This window comes from Sus scrofa, chromosome 17 (genome assembly GCF_054392235.1).
Source record: "Sus scrofa isolate SSC_HxYL_T2T_F1_AM1 chromosome 17, Sscrofa_HxYL_maternal_Yorkshire_Landrace_v2.0, whole genome shotgun sequence".
Taxonomy (NCBI): Eukaryota; Metazoa; Chordata; class Mammalia; order Artiodactyla; family Suidae; genus Sus; species Sus scrofa.
The window spans coordinates 48,611,099-48,632,286 of NC_139399.1; the positions used below are offsets into that span (position 1 = coordinate 48,611,099).

Below are 21,188 nucleotides of genomic sequence, written 5' to 3' on the forward strand. Positions count from 1 at the left end.
CTGTGGTGTAGGACATAGATGCAATTTGGATCTGGCATTGCTGTGGCTGTGGCTTATGGTGGCAGCTGCAGCTCCGACTAGACTTCTAGCCTGGTAACCTCCATGTGCCCCGGGTATGGCCCTAAAAGACCAAAAAAAAGATTTGGTGTCATCTCCAACTTCCTCTCCTGCTGCCAAGCGCTAACTTCCTCCTCTGCATTCGCTTCTCCCTCTGTCCTGCCTCTTTTCATGCCAGTGTTCCTTCCTCCTGCAGATCTCAGCCTAAATGTCACCCCCTCAGAGAGCTCTTCAGTGAGCGCCTCCATCACCCGTGCTTCTGCATAACCTGTAATTATCTTATTTGTTTTCTCCGTCCCTGGGACTGTAATCTCTCTTGTTCATCATACTCGTAGGACTTACATGGTGATTAACATGCAGTAAATGAAGGACTACTACTCAATGAGATAAAACTAATATCTGTCCATGAGTATGAAAGAAAATAGAGGGTCCTGGGTGTTTTACATCTTATCTAAACTCTCATTTTTAACCCTAATTTTTATTTTCTCTGTGATTAGCACAATCATCAAAAATATTCAAAGACAGCTATGTAGATTCTATGGTATAACAGAAAAACACTCCTTTTTAGAAGAGTCTACAGGATTTACTCATAATTTTATACCCACTCTGTTCAAATCGCGTTGCTGCCGTAATCTGTCACCAGCAAAGACTTGCACGTCTTGGGCAGTTGCCCACTGCTTTCATGTTATATTCAGTGTCCATGTGACTGCAAGGCCACAGCATATCTGAACATACCCTTGGGGTTCCCAGTTAACAAGATTTGACCTGAACTTTTAAAGGGCATGTAATTCTTACAACTCTTCTAGTGAGCAGCAGTTCTTTGTGATCTGTAAATACCCAGGGTGCTTGTCTCAGCAGATTTCACCTGACTCTCCAAGCAACATGAAGCCCAAAAAATACCAAGGTCCCCCTTGCGGGAAGATGCTTCGCAGGGATTCCTTCTGGCTTGTGTTGGTTAAGTGTATGGAGATGCCAGGCTTCTGAGTGTCAGAAGTAAGCCATAATTATATAGGTACTGGCAGGGATTTTACAAGAGGAAGGGACAGCCTTGGAGAGAGGTTTTCCTTTTTTTAGTTCCTGGGAAAATGACTCTCAGCAGGTTTGTTCCATCAAGTGTTCTCGCCACATACTTTGCACCGTAATGACTTACAAATTGCATGCTAATTTTGCCACAGTCAAATCATCCCAGGCTTTATCCTGGAAAGAGAAAGATGGGCTCCTTGTAATGAAACAGTATCCACAGGACTTGATGTCTGAAACAGACTGTGACTATTTCCTTAGTATTTGAAACTCATTTAAAGATTTGCACAAAGAGGGTAAAGCTCCGGAATGAACGTGTGGGAAACGTGCTCATGAAGCACTGGAAGGTGTGGTGACAGAAGACGTGTGAGACTGCCATCTATTCTTCTGCTAACTGCGTTGGAAGCTCCGGGGCAAGCTTAAAAAAGGGGGAATCCTGCTGAGAGTTCCTCTCAGCTGTTCTTTAAACAGTGGTTCTCAAACTTCTCAGCCCGCGAATTTGGCAGAACACAGCTTACAGCCAGTCGAAGCCAGAGATGGGGGCGGGGGGCGGTGCTGGAGTGTTTCCCTCTCTCCTGCCTGTCTGCCCGCCCCTTTCCCTCTCACGTCATCCTTTCTACCATTGGAGGAGAAGCTGGGAGACCTGAATCTGGTCTGTCACTTCTGCCACCTACCTTGCAGTGTGGCCTGGGGCCCTCGGTTGAGCTTCTCTCATTCCCTCTCGGTGGAATCCACACTTCCTACCCCTAATTCTGACTTTGCAGAAGCCCTGTTCGCTCCTGGCTGGCATATATGTTGTCAGAATTCAAGTGAGTAGTCTGGTTGTTTTGTTTGTTTGTTTAAAGTAAATTTAGAAATTGAAGGTACATCTGGAGTTCCCGTCATGGCGCAGTGGTTAACGAATCCGACTAGGAACCATGAGGTTGCGGGTTCCATCCCTGGCCTTCTCAGTGAGTTCAGGATCTGGGATCCGGCGTTGCCATGAGCTGTAGTGTAGGTTGCAAGACTTGGCTTGGATCCCGTGTTGCTGCGGCTCTGGTGTAGGCTGGCGGCTACAGCTCCGATTCAACCCCTAGCCTGGGAATCTCCATATGCCACAGGAGCGGCCCTAGAGAAAGGCCAAAAAAAAAAAAAGTTGAAGGCACATCTGTGATGGAGGCATCATGGCACCACAGAAGGAACATGAACCCATGAAAATGAAGTCCCACCTCTGCCCCCATACAAATTCTGGTTTTTTTGGTGGGGGGAAATGCTGTGCCCTGTGTGTGTTAGTTTTCATGGTCGCTTTATTAGAGGGTCGTTTTGAAGATTAATGAGATTGTTTGTAAAAGCCTGGCACACGCTCGTGCGTTAAGGCTGGCATAACACCTAGTCATTTTCTTCTCTGTGGGCAGACTCTGGCCTGTATCCTTGGATTCTTATCAGAGATGCTCTCAGTTAGCTGTGTGGTCTCAAAAAGAAAAAAAAAAAGAAAGAAGGAAAAATCTCTTTGACTATTTCTCCAGCCTCTGTTTCCCCACAGGAAATGGCCTGCAGTCCCCAGGCGCCCTCTCCAACAGTCTGCCATGTCTTAGAAGCTCTTGGCAGAAGATTTGGTCTTACCGGTGTGTGTGTCTCCCCCATCTCCACTTAAGGTTAAGTGTTAACAGTTTTGTGGATGAGGAATAATTTGAGCTGAACCTTAAAAAGAAGAGACACATAGGGTGTTTCCAGACTAGAAAGGAAGAGGAGCAAGGTGGGGGGGGGGGCAATGGGAAACCACGTGGTTTAAATTCTCCCCATGCTTTGAAAGAAAAAAGAAAATTGGTCTTTGCTAAATGGTGGGGCAATTCCTGCCCATGACTACAGACAGTGACTGTGACCCCTGCTGGTGTTCAGAGTCTGCCCTCCCCTGTTAAGAAAAGAGGGATTCCTGTTGGCGTCATAGCAGCTTCTTTTATGACTGTCTCCTTCCATCAGCCGGGAGCAGCTCGCTGCTTGTCAGGGGCAGATTAGAGACGGCATCCACACGCTCATTTGGAGGCTTGCAACTTGCCTGCGGAGAGAGATAGAGGCGCCTGGAAAGGCAGTGATTTGCTAGTGCTCCCGAAGACTGATAATATGTAAAGTGAGGATGTGGCTGGGGGAGGGGAGAAACACACACACAGCCCTGCAGAAATGGCACCTTGAGCCACACATACCACCTCCTTGTGTATCTTCAGAGATGAATCTGTTTATTTTAGCAGCCTCCAAACAGGTTTCTGCTGCTGTGAATTGCAATCTGTTCTGCTTAATGCGCTATTCACTGAATTACCATCTAAGTTTTTATTCTAGCCCTCTCTTATGGAATGAACAAAATAAAACGTTTCAGAGCATCTTTCATTTTTTTTAACTCTTCCAAATTGCATGTGGAATTTTCTGATCTAGTTATAGATTCTCACCCCCCTCTTTTTTAAAAGTTTCTTGGAGTTCCCACTGTGGCATAGTAGGTTAAGAATCCAACCCAGCAGCTTAGGTCACTACAGTGGGGGGGGGGCTGGGGGGGGTTCCAATCCCTGGCCTAGCACAGTGACTTAAAAGGATCTGATGTTGCCACAGCTATGGCACAGCAGCTGAGACTCGATTCCATCCCTGGCCTAGGAACTTCCATATGCTGCAGGTGCAACCATGAAATTTAAAAAAAAAGTGTTTTCAGTATGTAGAAAAAGACAGGACAAGAAGCTAGATGACCTTACATTTAATGCTACTGGTTGGCATAAAGAAAAAGATCGCCTCTATTTGCTCACATGCTGATATCCGAAAAGGTCTGTAAAACAAAGGTTTTTTCCTTCTTTGAACTATGGAGGTTGTCATAGACTTGGAGCCTATGTGTGGGTTTTTATCCTGTCACCAACACTTACTCAGCTGTGAGCTTTGTGACCTTAGGAGAGTCTTCCCCTCTTTAAGCCTCAGTTTCTCATTTGAAAGTGGACATAGTAATGGTTCTTACCTCTTTAGATTTAAGGAAAAAGGAGAAATCCATGAAAGGGCTTAGCACAGTGCCTGTCACAGAGTAAGCACCCAGGAAATTTCGCTGTTGTTATTCTTCCATTTTCGCCACCCATCCCTTGTCAGAGTGAAAGGGCTAACAGATAAAGGTCTTGGACTAGGAAAGCATGTTCCAGTCAAATCTCCAACTGAAACTCAGTGACAGTCATTTGACATCTATCTCAACTTTTCTGAAAATGATGTTTGCTGTATGTACCTAACACAGGGCTTACCTGGCAAGTGAGGTTAATGCAGATACTCTGCTTTGAAGAGTGGAAAATGCTGTATGTGGATGTTGAGTTGTCATTGCTTCACAAAGAGGACGTCACCTTCAATCTTCTCAAAGCTGAGAGTTGAATGAATTAATTTGTCGAAGACATCCTTTAAATCTTAACTCTCCTGTCTTATTTCAAATGCAATTCAATGTATATATAGATTTTCACTTAGAAATTTTATAAAGTACAATCAATATCTTTGCAATACTTAAGGAGGTTACTGATTTTTTAGAATTTCTCTCTCTCTCTTTTTTTTTTTTCTGGCTGTACTCACAGCATGTGGAAGTTCCCAGCCAGGGATCAAACCCATGGCACAGATGAACTTGTGCCACAGCTATGGCAATGCTGGATCCTTAACCTGCTGTGCCTTACAGGAGCTTCCAGGAATTTCTCTTTAATCTCTATTAATCTTATTCCCATTTTAAGAGCACTCAATGTACATGCCCAAATTGTTTTTAAAATAGCCTGTCTACTGTAACAGCAGATCCAAAGGTTGTCTCTTAGAAGGAAGTTTAATTTACTGATGAAAGGGTGAGCTAATTGTCAGTGCTAGCTGTCACATCCTGTTGAGGTGACAGTTTGTGACTCCTCCTTGTGGCATTTCTCACAGTGGCCCTTCTGACTGTCTAGGGGCACTGTCCGTCAACGGCTTCAGTCTACCCACTGACTCACATGCAAACGAAAGCCCACTCCATCTGGTTATGAAGGTGCCGCAGGCCTAGATTTGCCACAGGTTATCAAAGCTAAAAGGAGCCTTCCAGAAGACTAGATTAGGGAAAACAAAGGTCAGCCCCCTAGACTCCCCAACCTGCAGTTAGCGTCAACAGTGCGGAGTGATTTCAGTGTTCTTCGCCCACTGAGCTTCAGTTGGCTTCACAACCCTTTTCCGGCGTGGTCCTCCACAGCCGTGCCGTGGGTTAGAGCTGGCCCTCATAAGCCCTTTCTCCCTTCCCTGATCCGGTTCAGCTTCTTATATCCAAGCAAAGAAGCTGAGGCCAAGAAGAGTTAAATGACTGGTCTAAAGACGCATAGGTGGTATTGGAGCTGGGATCTGATCCCATCCGCTTGGTTCTGTCAGCTGTAGTTCTTCTTCCTCACACTCCGAAATCCAAAGAACCACATCACGCCCTTATCTCAAGATCAGATTTTTACCTCTTGTCTTAGAAACCCAGAACAGGAACCAGAAACTCATTCATTTGCTTATAAGAAGCTGACTCTGGTCACTCATAGTAAGACAGGGGTGGATAATAAAGGGGACATACCACCCCACTTCTATTTAAGACAGACCAAAACTTGAGAAGATGTGCCTAAAAAACTGTACCCAAGCATGCTTATTTTCCCTCAGAATAATGCATACCCTGCTTCTTGTATTTCCCTTTAAACATGGAGAACGCATTTGTGCTCAACTTCCCTGAACCCACTCAGCAGTACATATTCCATGCCACCGAGTTGTAACAGGCTGGATGAGGTGCTATCCTGACAGCAGTCACCTTCTCTGCATGCTGCTTTCTGTGATGCTCCTAAAACTGTCAGGGCAGAAACTTCGTCTCAGAAGCCAATCTCTGTTTCATCTCTGTGCATGCTTAGTGCACTGATGGTGATGCCTTTCTTGGAGATGAGCTATAGTCACATCTCAGATCTGCATTTGAAAATTTCACTTTCAAATCATGTGGCCGTGTGTCTAAAAGTGGAATGTCGAGTTGAATGTTGTCAGAGTCTTGAAGTTCTGAGGAGAGTGGAAAAAATAGAGTTTGGCAGTGCTCTCTTGGGTCCATCTTTTCTACATTGACAGTATTTAGAGAAACTGGAAGGTACAGCATGTCTGGTTAAAAGAAGAGGAGATTGTGGGGAAGAGTGCACTAAAGGTACGAGCACCGGGGCCCTTCTGACCTAACTGGAGAAACTTCATTTCGCTAAACTCCATCCCTAAGCTTTCTTACCGCTCTTATTTAGTATCTTCCTGTGTTCTCCAAACAGCTCTGAGATCTTCCTACGCAAACATGGTGTTAGGAAAAGAGCAGACCTGGATTTGAATCCCTGTTCTGCTACCCGTTAGCCTTGGGGAGGTTGTTCCACCTGAGTCAGTTGTCTCACCTGAAATGGGGGCTATTAACCCCTACCTCCCGCTATCTGTGAGCAGGAAAGGAGTCGGGGTAGATGCCTGACACTTAATTAACAAGCCCTCAGTAAAAATTAGCTGTTCCTCCAGAGTGGCTAGCCCCTCGGCAGTGAAGTCCAGGGTATCCCCATACCTCCATTTTCATTTCTTTTCTGCCTTAACGCAATCCCTAGAAGGGTGTCCCTGCCCCCAAGCACTTGACACCAAGCCGTGTCCGGAGCTGAACACTCCGCCTCGTGGTATTCGTTTCCGTCTCTGAGATGAATGAGACAGGATTCTGTCCCCTGGGAGTCCGTATTCTAGTAACTGGTAATTATGTAGTTATGAGCAACTTACTTAACCTCTGTGTGCCTTGGATTCTAATTTGTACAATGGGATTAATAACCCCTTCCCTGCTCTCTTTAAACTTGGTAATAAGGACCATATATATAATAACTCTTTAGACTCTACAGCATCATAGAAATGTGAAGTCTTAGCAGCAAATGCTTTTTTGCATGAGTGGAAGTCAGGAGTAATTCTCCTTCCTGTGCCCCCAGCTGCTGAGCACTTAGGAGTTCTGGAGCAGGAAGTTATGATTACGAGTAAATGAGAAACTAAAGAGGCCCTTCTATTTTTAAACTCCTCGGACATCAGGCCAGTGCTCCATGACTACCTCGTGAACATTAACGCTATTGCCAGATTACCAAGGAATTTGCTACTAAATGAAGCTGTGAATTAGTGGTGGTGACTCGCCAGGCCGTGGAGAGGGCCTGGTAAGTCTAGAGCCCTCTTTTGCCTCACAGACAGAGGCCTTTAGGAGTGAGATGAAAAGTAGCCTGTGTTGCTACAGGCTGGCCCCCTGGGCAAATAAAGAAGCCCATTATCTGCGTCTAAACAGTCTCTGAGGGATTCCGGTTGGAGATTGATGACCACAGTGGTAAGTCCTTGCAGTCCGGGAGAGTGGAGAGCAGGGTCCCAGGGGCTCCTATCGCTGACGGGCGCCTGAGCTGTCAGGAAACCATGGCCATAAGCCCCCTGACAGAATTAAGAAATGGATCGTTGTCATCAAAAGCGTGTATTCAAGCACCTGTCTTCCTAGACAGTCTGCTAGTCGTGCAGAGTAAGTCCCTCACCCAGTTCTGACTCCTGAGAGCTGACAGCCTAAAACAGAGTTGTCTTTTTCCTTTCATTCACTGCATGGATGTTTACTGAGCTGGGGATGTGAAGACAAAACCAGTCCTTTTACAGAGCTCACAGTCTACTCTCATGAAACAAAGGGGTGATAGATACAAGGAGAGCTGATGAGGCCTGAAAGCAGCGTGAATACGCAAGAAGAGGTTGTGTCATGGAACGGCCCACCAGGGTGCTCTCAGGAATTTTGGAAAGGAGGAGGTCTTTTCCTTAAATAATCAGAGAAGGCTTTGCGGTTAGCACTACCTTAAAAATAGCCTTGCAGAGTTCCCATCGTGGCTCAGCAGTAACAAACTCGACTAGTATCCATGAGGATGCGGGTTCAATTCCTGGGCTTGCTCAGTGGACTAGGGATCTGATGTTTCCAAGAGCTGTGGTGTAGGTCAAAGACGTGACTTAGATCCTGTCTAGCTATGGTGGAGGCTGGTAGCTACAGCTCTGATTCGACTCCTAGCCTAGGAACTTCCATATGCCACCCATGTGGCCCTAAAAAGACAATAATAATAATAATAATAGTGTTGACTGTGGAGTTCCTGGGTGGCTCAGCAGGTTAAGCATCTGGCAGTGTCACTGCTGAGGCTCAGTTCACTGCTGTGGCACGGGTTCGATCCCTGGCCTGGGAGCTTCCACATGCCATGGATGCAGCAAAAAAAAAAAAAAAAAAATTAATTAAAAAATTAAATAAAATAGTGTTGGCTCGAGTGGTACCCCAGAATCTCTAGGAAAGAAGGCAGTAAAGGCCTTGAGCTGGGGGGAGGAGCTCTTTTGTTAGAGGTGGGGGGCTGTGGGAGTGGCAGGGAAGAAAATGTACCACAGTGGCTGTGACGATGGTGGCACAACACCGACTGTACTAAAAGCTGCTACAGTGTACACTTTAAATGGGTGAATTGTATGGTGGGTGATCTGTTATCGAAATAAAGCTTTTTTTTTTTGAGAATCCACGAGAGAGGAATAGACATGGATGGGGACAGCAAACCTCATAGTTCTGGGGTAACAAACGTTTAGGAGAGAGGCCCTTGTCACTCATTAGGGACTTTGGCCTTGAAGGAGTGTTGAACTTATCGAAGGAGATGAAAAGGTTGGCAGCATTTTGCATCTGCCAAAATGTAAGACAAAAGAGACACATAGATTGGGTACCTGTGCCCTCACCAGGGTACCAAGACAGAATTGTGGAGGAAGGGGGACCTCTCTTCCCTGCACTAGCTTGATTTGGAAGGGAAAGAGTGTTAAGCATGTCTTGTGGAGAGGTTATTTCTGGAGGCCAGCACCAAAGAGTCAAGAAGGAGTACGAGCAGATGAATGGCTTAGATTTGTGTTCCCATCTGCTTATTTATTCAGGTTGAGTATGTGGATGAGACCGTTTTGGCCTTGACTCATCGTATAGGAAAAAAAGGGGGGGGGCTTTAATCTTGACTCCCTGGGCCTCTAGTCCATTAACAACAAGAAAGATACTTTATAGGGAGTTCCCATCGTGGCGCAGTAGTTAACGAATCCGACTAGGAACCATGACGTTGCAGGTTCGATCCCTGGCCTTGCTCAGTGGGTTGGGGATCCAGCATTGCCGTGAGCTGTGGTGTGGGTGGCAGACGCAGCTCAGATCCCGCGTTGCTGTGGCTTTGGCATAGGACGGCAGCTGCAGCTCCGATTGGACCCCTAGCCTGGGAACCTCCATATGCCACGGGAGCAGCCCTAGAAAAGACAAAAAAAGACAAAAAAAAAAAGGTACTTTGTAGAGTAATGGGAGGAGCAGGAGGCAAATCAAGGCAGACTGGTTTTCTTTTGTTGTCGTTGTAGTTGTTCTTCTTTTGTGTCTTCTGGGCAGACTGGAAACCTATTCTTTCTTCCTCTGCTCACTGTTCAGCTTTTATGCCCACGTGTTCATTACCTTGTAGGACATGGTCCGACGTGGAGAAATCATAGACAACGACATCGAGGATGAGTTCTACCTCCGACGCTTGGATGCAGGGCTCTTTGTTCTCCAGCACATCTGCTACATCATGGCAGAGATCTGCAATGCCAATGTGCCCCAGGTAGGCGGGCACTGCCCCTGGATGGGCCCAGCATCCCCGCCCCTCCCTTGCCACCTGCTTAAGTAGAGACTCCCATAGAAAGAGGTGGATCACACTTTCCTTGAATTCCTTCACTCTACACGGTCCCTCTTTTTGGGGGATGAAGGTGAGGTGAATACTATCGATACGATATATTTTTGCAGCTACCAGGACAAATGATGCTTTTTCTTTCTCTCTCTACTCTTTCCCTTTCCCATTAGATTCGCCAGAGGGTTCACCAAATCCTAAATATGCGAGGAAGCTCCATCAAAATTGTCAGGCACATCATTAAGGGTGAGTTGGACGTTTTGCTTGTGTCTGGGGCTCCAGAGAATTAGGCGATGGTTACTTTTCTGTCTCTGTCAGTATCCCTGGAATTTGGTGCGCCTCATTCTCTGCCCTGCAGGCTTAAGTGTGTTGTCCGGCTCACTGTGTGACCAGGTCATCTTGGTTAGAATACTGGTGACTAGCCCAGTTATTCTCTGCCTCTGACCCTCCAGTTCTAGCGTTTTTAAAACACATAACAAATAAGAAGCACCCAGGGCTTGGAAATGTTTGTTAAAATGTAAAAAGAAGAAGAAAAGAAAAAAGAAAAAAACGCACCAAACAAGAAACAAAAAAATCCAGTTTCAAACTGCTTTTAGTGGAGGGAAATTGCTTTCTTAGGGAAACAAAACAAGAAAGTAACAAGAACTCCCTGGAATTGTGCAATCAGAAGGAAGTGAGTTCGAGGCAGGCGGTGTGGTGCAGTGGAAGAGCACCCTTGCCTTCCAGTGCTAGCTGGTCTACTTTCCCCCAGCCGTGTGAGCTTGGTCTAGAAGGAATTTTGCAAAGGTTCCTGATATACTGCATGATGGCATCCACTCCAGTGCCTGGGCACAGAAAGCGCTCAGGTGAGCTTGCTTCACCTACCCTAGGAGTCCCTCAAACACTCTTGCATCTTTGATCCGGGCCTGACTCTGCTGGAATGGTTCCCAGTTGGCCTCCAGTCAGCCAGCAAGCTCTCAATCAGCCCTGAGATGCAGGCCCTCCCCCAGGCCCTTTAGCACAGACAGACTCCCGTGGCCGTCTACATAGAGGCCTGTGTTGGACTTTACAGTACTGATAACGTCAGAGTTCAGAGAGGGTTGTGATGGACAGAGCGGCAGGCACATCTTTCTCTCTCTGACCGTTGTTCTGCCCTCTTTCTAAGGTGAGGGATTAGGGTAGATTTACTCAGAGGGTTCTCCTGTCCGTGGCTTCTAACTCCCACAACAGGTGGGAGAGGAAATGGGGAAATAAATGATACATATGATACAGTGAAGAGGGGCTGTGGGCTTCGGCTCCTGCAACTGAATCGTGGCTCTGCTATTTACTGTGATACCACAGGCAAGAGACCCAGTGGCCCTGGAACCTCATAGAAGGGGTGAAAGGACTAAATGAGATGCTACGTGGAAAATGTCTGACCTTAAATTAGTTCTCAGTAAACGTTAGCGCTTGTGAGTATAAACTGTGACACCACCATTGTCATCATCAGGATGAGAAGTGAGACGTGGCTGAATCCCATGGGAAGCCTTGTGGCGGTAGGAGCATTGAGCTGGTCCTAGAGGCCGGCACAAGGGCATCCCAAAACCCAGGAACAGTGGGAGCGAAGCCCCAGGACTGGAAAATGGGTCCATTGTGCCCATTTTGCAGACGGAGCATCTGAGGCGTTGGAAGCTGTGGTCCTCTCCCTCAGAGAGAGGACAGGGGGAACCGGTTCATGAGCTGGCCCAGCATCCCCCATAGTGGCATCCTGGCTGCTCCCGTCTCATTCTCAGTGTCACATTCGCATGAATTACTCCTCAGAGTGTCATGCCATCTCCTCCCTAAGGTGCAGCTGTGGTGATTTGCAACCCCAGCCTTTAAATGGCATTTATTTTTAACGCCCACATGTTCAATTAGAACTTTTTATTACTCTCAGCTCTATTCTCTTGCATTTAGGCTTCTCCCTGCACCTCCATCCCTCTGATCAAAACAGTGATCTTTGAAGAAAGGAAGGGTGTTTTAACAGGTGCTGACACGTAGTAGGTGGATGTTTTTCTTTCAGAAATCCTAGCACATATACCTTCCAGATACTGTGAACCAGACTCTCTCTCACTCAGATCCTGGGTTATTCCCTGAGTGCCTGTTAACGTGCCAGGCACATTCTGGGTGCTGAATAGACATCTGTTGGTTGACTGTCTGGGCAGGCGAGCAACCTACACAGATGCCGCGTTCATCCCCTGCCCCGCTCTTGTTCCCCTCCCCTGCTTTCTTCCCCGTCTCTGTCCAGATTCTCGGGCTCCTCCCTCCAGACCAGGTCCAGCCCTTCAGCTCGCTCTCCCTCGCCCTTCACAGCCAGTCCATTAGTAAATCTGCCATTTGTGCCTTGAATCCATCATCCACTTCTCTCCATCTGTTATCTCCCATCACAGCACCCAGTTTATTTCCTTCCTAGCCCTTATCACAGTCTGTAATTATTTATGTCTTTGTTTACTTGTTTTGTGTGTCTCATACATTAAAATGTAAGCTCTGTGACATAGGGACATTGTGTGGCTTGTTCCCCATGTCTCCTCTGCACCTAGAGCAATGCCAGGCACATAATGGACACCTGGTGAATATTTCCAGCAATGTTGAATTAAACCCCACCCTCGTGTGGAGTTAAACTGGCAAATGTTTGCTGAGACTCTCCCCAGGGCTCAGCATGGCCCTACATACTGTACTGCTAAGGTCCCACGGCGCCTGCCCTCATGGAGCTCATGCTCTTCTGGGGGATAGAGATGCAGAAATGGCCAACGCTCATTCAAGCCAAGCCAGACACACATTCCAGCAACTTCTCAGCTAGCCTTGCTGGCTGCCAGGCTCTGAATCCAGTCCTAGAGATACAAGGAAGAATAACTAAGATCCTCATCCTTGAGGGTTCACGGTCTAGTGGGGAGAAATCCTCGAAGCTAATTACAATGTGATAAGTGCTGCTTTAAAGTTGTGAGCAGGGTGTTAAGGGAGTGATAAGGAGGCAGTAATGGAGGCACCGGCCAGACCCAGGAATCCAGGGAAGGAAAGGCACAGCCCCGCAGAGGGAGCAGAGGCCCAGGGCAAGTGGGGTGTGGGAGGCAGGGCTAGAGAGTTGGGCAGGGTTGGCCGTATTGCTGAGCAATACGTGCTCGAGTTCTGGTGGGTACATGGCGAGTTTGGGGTGCGGGTAGGCCCTCATCCCTTTGCTGGCCAGCAGAGAGTGGACATTCTCATTGTGACTAATGACAATTTGAAGTCATTAGCACAGAGGGGATATTTAAAGCTAGGGAATTGGATGCCATTGCCCGGTTCAAAGAAGCCCTCACAGGACACTGACCGCTTAAAAAGAGAGAGAGACAGGACAGAGAGAGTTCTCTGCAGGAGGCAGGAGGCAGGGTAAGGTAAGGGGCTCACGCTGACTGACCCTGGGAAGCCCCCTGCCTGGGGTGTTGAGTGGTGGAGCTGGACCACGGGCCCCCTCTGAGCAGCCCCAGGACGGTGCTGAGGCTGCAAAGGGCTGAGGCTACAGCAGGGCCGGCGGATGGGGGCTGGGCTCTGCTCCAGGCCCACCTCTTATGGCCTTCACTCCCTCCCCCTCCTCCCTCTACCCTTCATTCCATCAAAATGCATGAAAAAACAAAACCTCATAAAGAAAACCAGCTCATCAGTCTGTCCTCTTTGATTTTAATTTTGTTTTTCAGTTGGGGTTGCTTCCTTTTTTTTTTTTTTTTTAACGTACTAATTAGATGCAAGCTTTTTTCTTTGATTTTATGGCCTCCATATTTCCTAAGTTTTGCTGGCAGGATGACAGCTGATGTATCCCTCGAGGTCTCAGGAAAACGCTGATGAGGCAAGCCCAGCAGGGGACTCTTCCCGTTAGATTTCGGTCCCCTTCTCACAATTTTCCTCCCTCCTTTTCTGTTGGGGGTGGCAAGAGAGCTGGGAATAATTGACGGCTCATTAGAGTGCCTCTTTCTGCAAAGTGCTTACTCGGTGCTCCCAAAGTCCAGCCTTGCCTGGAACTGGCAGCAGCTCTGGCCTGAGGCCTGTGCTGCCCACCTCGGGGATGGTAGTCTCTGCCAGAGAAGGACCGTATGCTCCTCACGGGCAGTGACAATCATCCTGCCTGGCCCACAACTGGCCCAGAGAAGGGGTTCAGCTCCTGCTTATTGGGGATGCTGCTGGGGTGGTGCTTTAGGCTTCTTTGTGCTATTCCAGAAATCGGGACCACAGTGGGCAGAGCAGTCACTCCCAGACACATCCTCTGTGCCAAGCTTTCGGTGTATGTTCTCTGGTTCTCACAATAGCCTGGAAAGCAGGATCACAGTCTCCAGCTTGCAGAGAAGGTAGCCAAGACCCATGGAGGTTAAGGGATGTTGCCCAAGTCACCCGTAGTGCTGGAAACTGGATCCAAACTCAGGACTGTGTGCAGTCAGTCTATCATCTGGCATAAAGGAAAGCTCTGACTGTGCCAGTGGGCTGATACACTCCTACAGCCTTTTAAGAAAGAAAATTCAGGGTGTGCACCTTTACCAGAGCACCCAGTGGCATCACAGGGCACTAGGTGGGCTCCTTAGATGAATGAGACACTTAGGAAGCCCTGTCCCCAGGGGAATATGGTCCCACCACAGGTGAAATAAAGAACCACAACACAAAGGAGATTGAAGGAGTTCCCGTCATGGCGCAGCAGAAACAAATCCAACTAGGAACCATGAGGTTGTGGGTTAGATCCCTGGGCTCGCTCAGTGGGTTAAGGATCTGGCGCTGCCTTGAGCTGTGGTGTAGGTCACAGACAGGCTCACATCCCGAGTTGCTGTGGCTGTGGTGTAGGCCAGCAGCTATAGCTCCAATTAGACCCCTAGCCTGGTAACATCCATATGCTTCAGGCGCGGCCCCAAAAAGACAAAAAAAAAAAAAAAAAAAAGGAGATGGAAGTCGGTGCTAAGATATGACAGGAAGGCACAGTTCATTCTGCTGGAGATTAAAAAAGGCTCTTGAAGATCCAGAGAAGCTGCATAGAAGGAGGTGCTTGGTTTTTTTGTTTTTTTAAAATATGCCTAGGACTTACATTTTACCTATTGCAGCCCTCACCTCCACTTGTCCATAGAACTTATTTTCATCTTGCAGAACCGCAACCCTACCCATTAAACACTTACCCCCCATTCCCGCCCCCCTCAGCCCCGGGCAGCCACCCTTGTACATTCTGTCCCTACGACGGGAGGAGTCTTGAGTAAGGACATGCCTTCTCGAAGCATGTGAAGGACCTCTGCAGACAGAGGCGGGTGTACATTGAGTGGTCCTCTCCTTGGGTGAGGAGTGGGAGCTGTGACCTGGGAATACTTTTAGTACAAATTCTGGTGCCAGGGGGTTGCCATGGAAGCCTCTGGTGCGTCTCCTGCATGTTTCAGTCGCTGGTGGAAGTTGTTGGAAGATCATGTGGTGCCGGGCTGTTTGGCAGAGGACCGCTTAGAGGATTACCCACTCAAAACTCTTTGACTGGTGGCGAAAAGACTGAGCCAGAGACTCCGGAATGCTTTCAGAGGTTGGCTCCCTCCCAGCCCTTTGATGTCCGTGTGCGCTTTATGGCTCGACGTCTTCTCTGAGAAGTTCATAAACATGTACCTCCATATTGATTTGGGGCTGTTGGTAACCTGAGATTTTACAGCTGCAGAAGCTGATGGAATTTGCCTTTGGATGGCACGTGGGTGTGTGTGTGCCTTGGACCAGGTCACAGCTGCTACGGCCTCTGGGGTTTTGGAGGCAGGAAAAGGATCCTGGAGAGAGGCCTGTGTGTTAACCTTGGGCCTGCCCCTCTCTAAGCCACGGTCCCTGCAGCTGTAAGGCGAGGATGACCTGCCTTGGAAGGTTGCTGTGAGAATTAGATGAGGCACATAATAGGCGCCCGATAACGTCAGCTGCCTTCACTGTTGGGATTCGTGTCCGGTTCCTGAGGGAAGAAGTAGGCTGAGAGGCATAGACCAGCATGCATTCTGGCCCTCTAACTTGGGGAGAGTGAGTACATAACATGTTTGAGCCTCGGTTTCTTCCTTTGTGGAAAACAAACCCAAAGTGAATGCTGCCCTCAGGCAGGTGAGCTTGAGATACAGTTGGGGCCCGGAACAGAATACTTACTGGCAGTTTCCTTCCTTCCCTTCCCTGGCCTCATCCTTCCGCCAGTGCTGGCAGTAGCCTAGACTCAGATGCAGGCAGGAAGGCCCGTGGCCCAGTACCCAGACCACACTCCTTGGGGCCTGGCGGGGGGTGGGCGGGGTGGGTGGTGCTTTTCCAACCAGCTCAAGCGTCTTTGGGAAAATGGACTCTGGGAGTGTGGCCCTGTTAGCATCGTCAGCAAAGGGTAAGTTTCCCTCTCTTTTTTAAGTGGGTTTCATTTGAATGACCCCCCTGGTGAAACCTCTATCCCCACTTGCAGCCGCAACACAGCCTTCTCCTAGAGAAGTGACCTTAGCGCTTCCATGTTCATCACTGGCGTTAAGGAAGCTCTGTTAGACCTCAAGGATTTTACTTTCCCGTTTGTATTTTGTGATTATTTCCATGTCTTCCACAGTTTTCAGTGTAAAAATATGGGCATTCCTCTTCTCCCTGCTCCCTCTTCCCCCTGCACTTTTTAATGTAATGGGTGCGTGTTTAAGGCTTACGGTCCAGGGCCCTAAACGGGCTTGTGTGAGCCCTGGTCCTAGTCCCTGTCCCGGAAGACAGTCCTTGCCCTCCCGCCAGCCGGGCGCCCCTCTCCCTCTTAACATAAACAGAACAGCTTGTCCTCCATGTCTGAAGAGTAAACCTGCTGTCTGAAGTTTGCTTTAATATGTATGCGTTCAGCACTGCTGCCTGTTTTTGAGCTCCATCAAAGCCTTTGTTATAAGAGCATTTGAAAATGCTGGGGAAGTGGAGACGGGAGTTGATGTGAACGCCGTCTTTCTCACTCTCCGGCCGGACTCGCCTGCCTCCCTCCCCAACCCCAAAGTTCTCCCTTCATCTAGCATCTCTTTCTCCTGCCTTCTCTCTCCCTGTCTCACACACACACACACAAACACACACGCACATGTGTGTGCGCACACCCAGCAAAGAGAACTCTTTCCCAACCCCTCTGGGAGGAATCTGTTCAATATTTATAAAGTGCTGCAGCAGCTATAATAACCAGCCATGGCTGGCTCCACCAAGATTTGCTCCAAACAGGATTCTACTCTGGAAACAAAGAAGGAGTTGGGGTAAGGGGTGGAGGATGCGGGGTAAGGGGTGGAAAAGGAAGGGCCAGTGGCAGAGCACCAGGGGCTCGCCAGACCTGGTTCTGGGCCTGGCTCTGTGGCTGGCTCACTGTGGGACATTTCTGAGGGCCCCACCAGCCCTGACATTTGGTGACCCGGCCTGAGGGTCCGTGGCCTCGGCAACCCCCTCCACATCTGTTCTGACCACTGAGGCCCCTTTACCTCTGGCCATTCCCTCCAGGGCCTTACCTTTTATGAGGTGTTGTAGCCAGATGCCCTGCCAGGGCTGGGCTGCTTTGGAGGTTTCTCCCCTCCCAGGAGGGGAACAGGCAGGGTAGGAGACTGCTTAGGTGAGAGGCTGCCTCCGCAGGGACCAGCTCCCCCGCCCTCCCGTGGTTTTGAGGTGCCCTTTTCACTCCGCACACAAGGCTTGGTTTGACTCTCAGCTCCTCTGCATCCTAGACTTGGGCGGGTGGCTTCAGTTCTGAGAAGCCCTCCGTTTCCCCGCCTGTAAACAGAGATGGTGCCTGGGCTTTGGAGGAAGGCTGCAAAGATTGAACGAGACAATATAAAAACGTATAAATGCCTGGCCCCTAATCAGTGTTCACTACGTATGAGTTCCTCTCCACCGAATACAAGGCAGCCCCTCTCCCAGATCTGACTAACTTCCTTCACGGCCCACTTCCAGACAGCGGGTGACCTGACTGTCTTGTTCCCCGAACTCGGAGCAACACAGGAGACCCGTCCATCGGGCGGATGCTCTGGTTTCAGTGGTGGCACGTGTTTTTCTAAGGCCTCGGGAGGGGTGATTCAGCAAGGAGATGGATACAGGCCTTGGTTCTGTACTTTGCGCATCCCTCGAAAGAGATTAGGTCCCTCCAGGGAAGCTGGCTTTACTTGGAAAATCACTCTGCCCCAAAGGATCAGACTCTTTCTCCTCTTCCCTCTCTCCTGGGTCTGAGAATACATTAGGAGAACAAAGTGTTAGTTCAATCCATTAAGACTCTTGCTTTCAGACCATCCCTCTGAGGGTATTAAATGCTGTAATGGTCATTTCTCTCTCCCGGGGCAGCGACTAGATCGTTCTCAGGCAGTAAGAGATAGCACTTACAGACAGCCCCTAACCTTGTCCTGCAGCCCAGTTCCCACTCTCCTGTCCCCCCAGACCGCCCTTTGAGGAGCCTTAATAGAAGGGACCGCAGCCCCGTGCTGCTGGAGGTGATGGATGGGCCTCACAGAAGGGGATGATTTCCGGGGGGAGACACACAGCTGGCACATGTCTGAAACCCAAATCCCATTTTCCGGCGCATGTCCAAAGTAATAAAGAGGATGGAGGAGACATGACGAAGTGGCAGGAGCAAGATAATTTCCCCGGCGGGCGGGGTGCGGTCGGGAGGTGGGGGAGGGTCTGCACACTTTCTTCTCTTCCCCCCAGTCTGGGTCTGATGTGGATCTGCAGGTGTTTTATTATGCAGAAAGCTCTTCTCTTGTTCCTTCTTGGGCCACCCCCGTCAAGGAGCTGGGGGCGATGCACAGGCTCTGAGAGCATATTCACAGCACCCAACCTGGAGTTGGCTCTCAGCCAGGCTCTGCTGGCACTGAGCTGGCCGGTGAAAGCCCCTCCCTTCATGAGGCTGCCAGTCCAGCGGGAGAGGGGAGACTAGAGAATGATCTAGAAGTCAGCCTTGCAATGGGGACAGAGGCCTGAGGACGGGGGAGCAGGAGTCAGAGGTGACCAGGCGGGGCTTCGAGGAGAAGGTGTCCTTTAAGAAGGTCCTTGAGGGATGTGTGGCATTTTCGTGAGAGTCGTTGCTGGCCCGAGCAAAGCAAGCTCAGGAGGGATCAAGTGTTTCCTGAGCGCGTGCTGTTTCTAGGCTCTTGACGTGCATTTTCAGAGGAGACCAGGCAAGGCCACCTAGGACTGTGAGTCGGTCAGTGTTCAAGCAGGGCCCACGGTGTTGCCCCCCGTCTCGGAGGGCGAGGGCAGGGCAGGGTCAGCACACAGAGGAGCCGGGTCGCTGTCCTCCCTCCCTGTCCACCAGGCTCTGTGTTCCTGTGCGTGGGGTCGAAGCAGGAAGCCGGGGCCCCCTCACCACTCAGGCCCTGCCCTCTCATCCCAAGCTCTACACATCCTCTCTGCGCCGTAGCCCACCCCTCTCTGCCTCCGAAAACCGGGTGACCGTGGAATCTGGGGCGGGGGCTGGGACACTTGGGAGAGTAAAACGGAGGGGTGTCCAGCATCATGCTGGGACAGCCGGGTAAGCGCGACCGCACAGTTACCCCCCTTGACCCTCTTTGACTGTGTCCTCTAGAAACCTGTCCGCAGCAGCAGCAGCAGCATCGCCTGTCTTCCCACCGTCTCTGGGCCTATGTCCTCTATCTTCCTCTCTCCCTGAAACCGCCTCTTCCTGGGACGGGCCCTCTCACCTGGTACCTCTTTCCTCCCGCCCGATCTCTACCAGTGGAGACAGAGGAGGGCTCCTCTCTGCTCCCCTCCAGCCTCTCCAGACCCGTTCTTTCTCCCTCCCTGCCCCCCCAAATCCATCTGTTTGAATCCCATGTCAGTGGTCTGTACCCCAGCACCCTCCTTGGTAGTGCAGGCACTGATCCCCCCACTCCTTGGAGGACTTTGGGGCTCACTACCACCCTCTCCACCACTTATTTCTTGGTGACTTCAGAATCCGCATCTCCTCTCACACCCCGTTTCCAGTCTGTCGGCATACATCTCAAATCTGAAGGCTCCCCTCTGCCATGGCCCCTTCAGGGCATCTTCCACGCAGTAGCCAGAGTGAGCTGGTTAAAAGCCAAATCATGCCATTTCTATGCTGTAACTGCCCATCTCGGGGGAAAGGCCAAAGTCCAGGCAGCAGCTCGCCCCCTCCCTGGCTCCGCACTCCACACTCCAGTCCCCTTGCTCACCCTCCGAGGGAACGGGCCTGCTCCCCTCTCAACCCCTGCACCGCTGGCCACTCTGCCGCTCTCTCCCAGATGCTCCCACACGCGCCTGCTGCGGGTGTGGGATCCCCCAGCTCTGTGAGGCCTTCTGACAGCCACCCTGTGTATTTTATTTACGTTTCCATTTGTCTCCCCAACTAGAAAGTAGACTCCACAAGCTCAGAGCTTTTCACCGGCTTTGATCAGGCTTTATCCGCATTGCCTCAGTGGTTCTCAGACTGAGCAGCGTCAGCACTGCCTGGAGGACTTGCTCAGCCGGCCTGCTGGGCCCCCTCCTCCTCACTTCCTCATAAGTAGTCCGGATTGGGTGCCCACGTCTGCGTCTCTAACAAGTCCCTGGGTGACCTTGCTGCTGTGGGTTGGGGGTCGAATGCCCTGAGAACCACTGATCTGGGCAGCACCTGCCCTCAGCAGCATCCACTGTGTGTGTTGAGTGAATAAAGGCTGCGCTCGGGGAGGAATGTGGGCAGGAGAGGGGAGCTGGGCCGCCTCCACCGAGGGCCTCAAGTTTGGCCACAGCTGCCCCTGTGGGTACCGTCGGAGACGTTAAAACAGCATGCACCCATGGGAGCTGGGGTTCAGGGAGAGGTCTGAAGTGACCTGGGCACGATGGACCCCACCCCTAACCCTGCCCTTGTCTCCCCAGAGTATGCGGAGAACATCGGGGACGGCCGGAGCCCGGAGTTCCGGGAGAACGAGCAGAAGCGCATTCTGGGCCTGCTGGAGAACTTCTAGGGGCACCTGGCCTGGGTGGCAGGGACTCTCTGGGCCTCCCCCGGAAACAGTTTTTATGCAGCTCAACATGACTTTTGGAGAAATTAAAGCTAGTTTTGGTATTCCTGGACTGGCATTCTTTGTACCCTCTAACCTTAACCCAGTACTTTTCCTAACCACGCTCACGGGACTCGTCTGAGAAAGCTAGTCGTTGACCCCACCCTTCCAATGGGGAAACTGAGGCCCGGTGGCAGGTCGGTGGTCAAGTGTCCACTGTGGATGCCCCGGGGGTTGCAGTGAGGCTGTCCGTCGCAGCTGGGAAGGAGAAGGCACAGACTGGGGGCCTTTCTGGGGCGTCCAGCCCTGACACAGAGCCTGGGCGCGTAACGGGAGGCATGGGGCTCACGCAGAGGAACCCAGGGAGGGCTTCCGTGGCTGCGAGGCCGGCCACAAAGTGCTCGGTGCCCAGAGCAGCGGTCTGAACCCCAGCCACTCGTCAGAATCACTCTGCCTGGAGGGGGGACTTCAACATCCACATCGGGGAGTTCCCGTGGGGGCTCAGCGGGTCAGGACGGGGGCGTTGTCA

At 50.3% G+C, this 21,188-nt stretch overlaps 1 protein-coding gene across 6 annotated transcripts in view; it reads left to right on the plus strand.

The window, feature by feature from the left end:
* The window catches only part of CTNNBL1 (catenin beta like 1), a 175,189-nt gene extending 154,373 nt beyond the window's left edge, over positions 1–20,816 (plus strand). Inside the window, exons 14-16 of one of the 6 annotated variants that reach the window (XR_014831781.1) lie at positions 9,540–9,677; positions 9,917–9,989; positions 20,535–20,724. Coding sequence is in view for 2 of the 6 variants with exons in the window: in NM_001444303.1 (NP_001431232.1) it covers positions 9,540–9,677; positions 9,917–9,989; positions 20,535–20,623 (300 nt within the window). In the remaining 4 variants the exon portion in view is untranslated. 6 annotated transcript variants of the gene reach the window in all.
* The last annotated feature ends 372 nt before the right edge of the window (positions 20,817–21,188 follow it).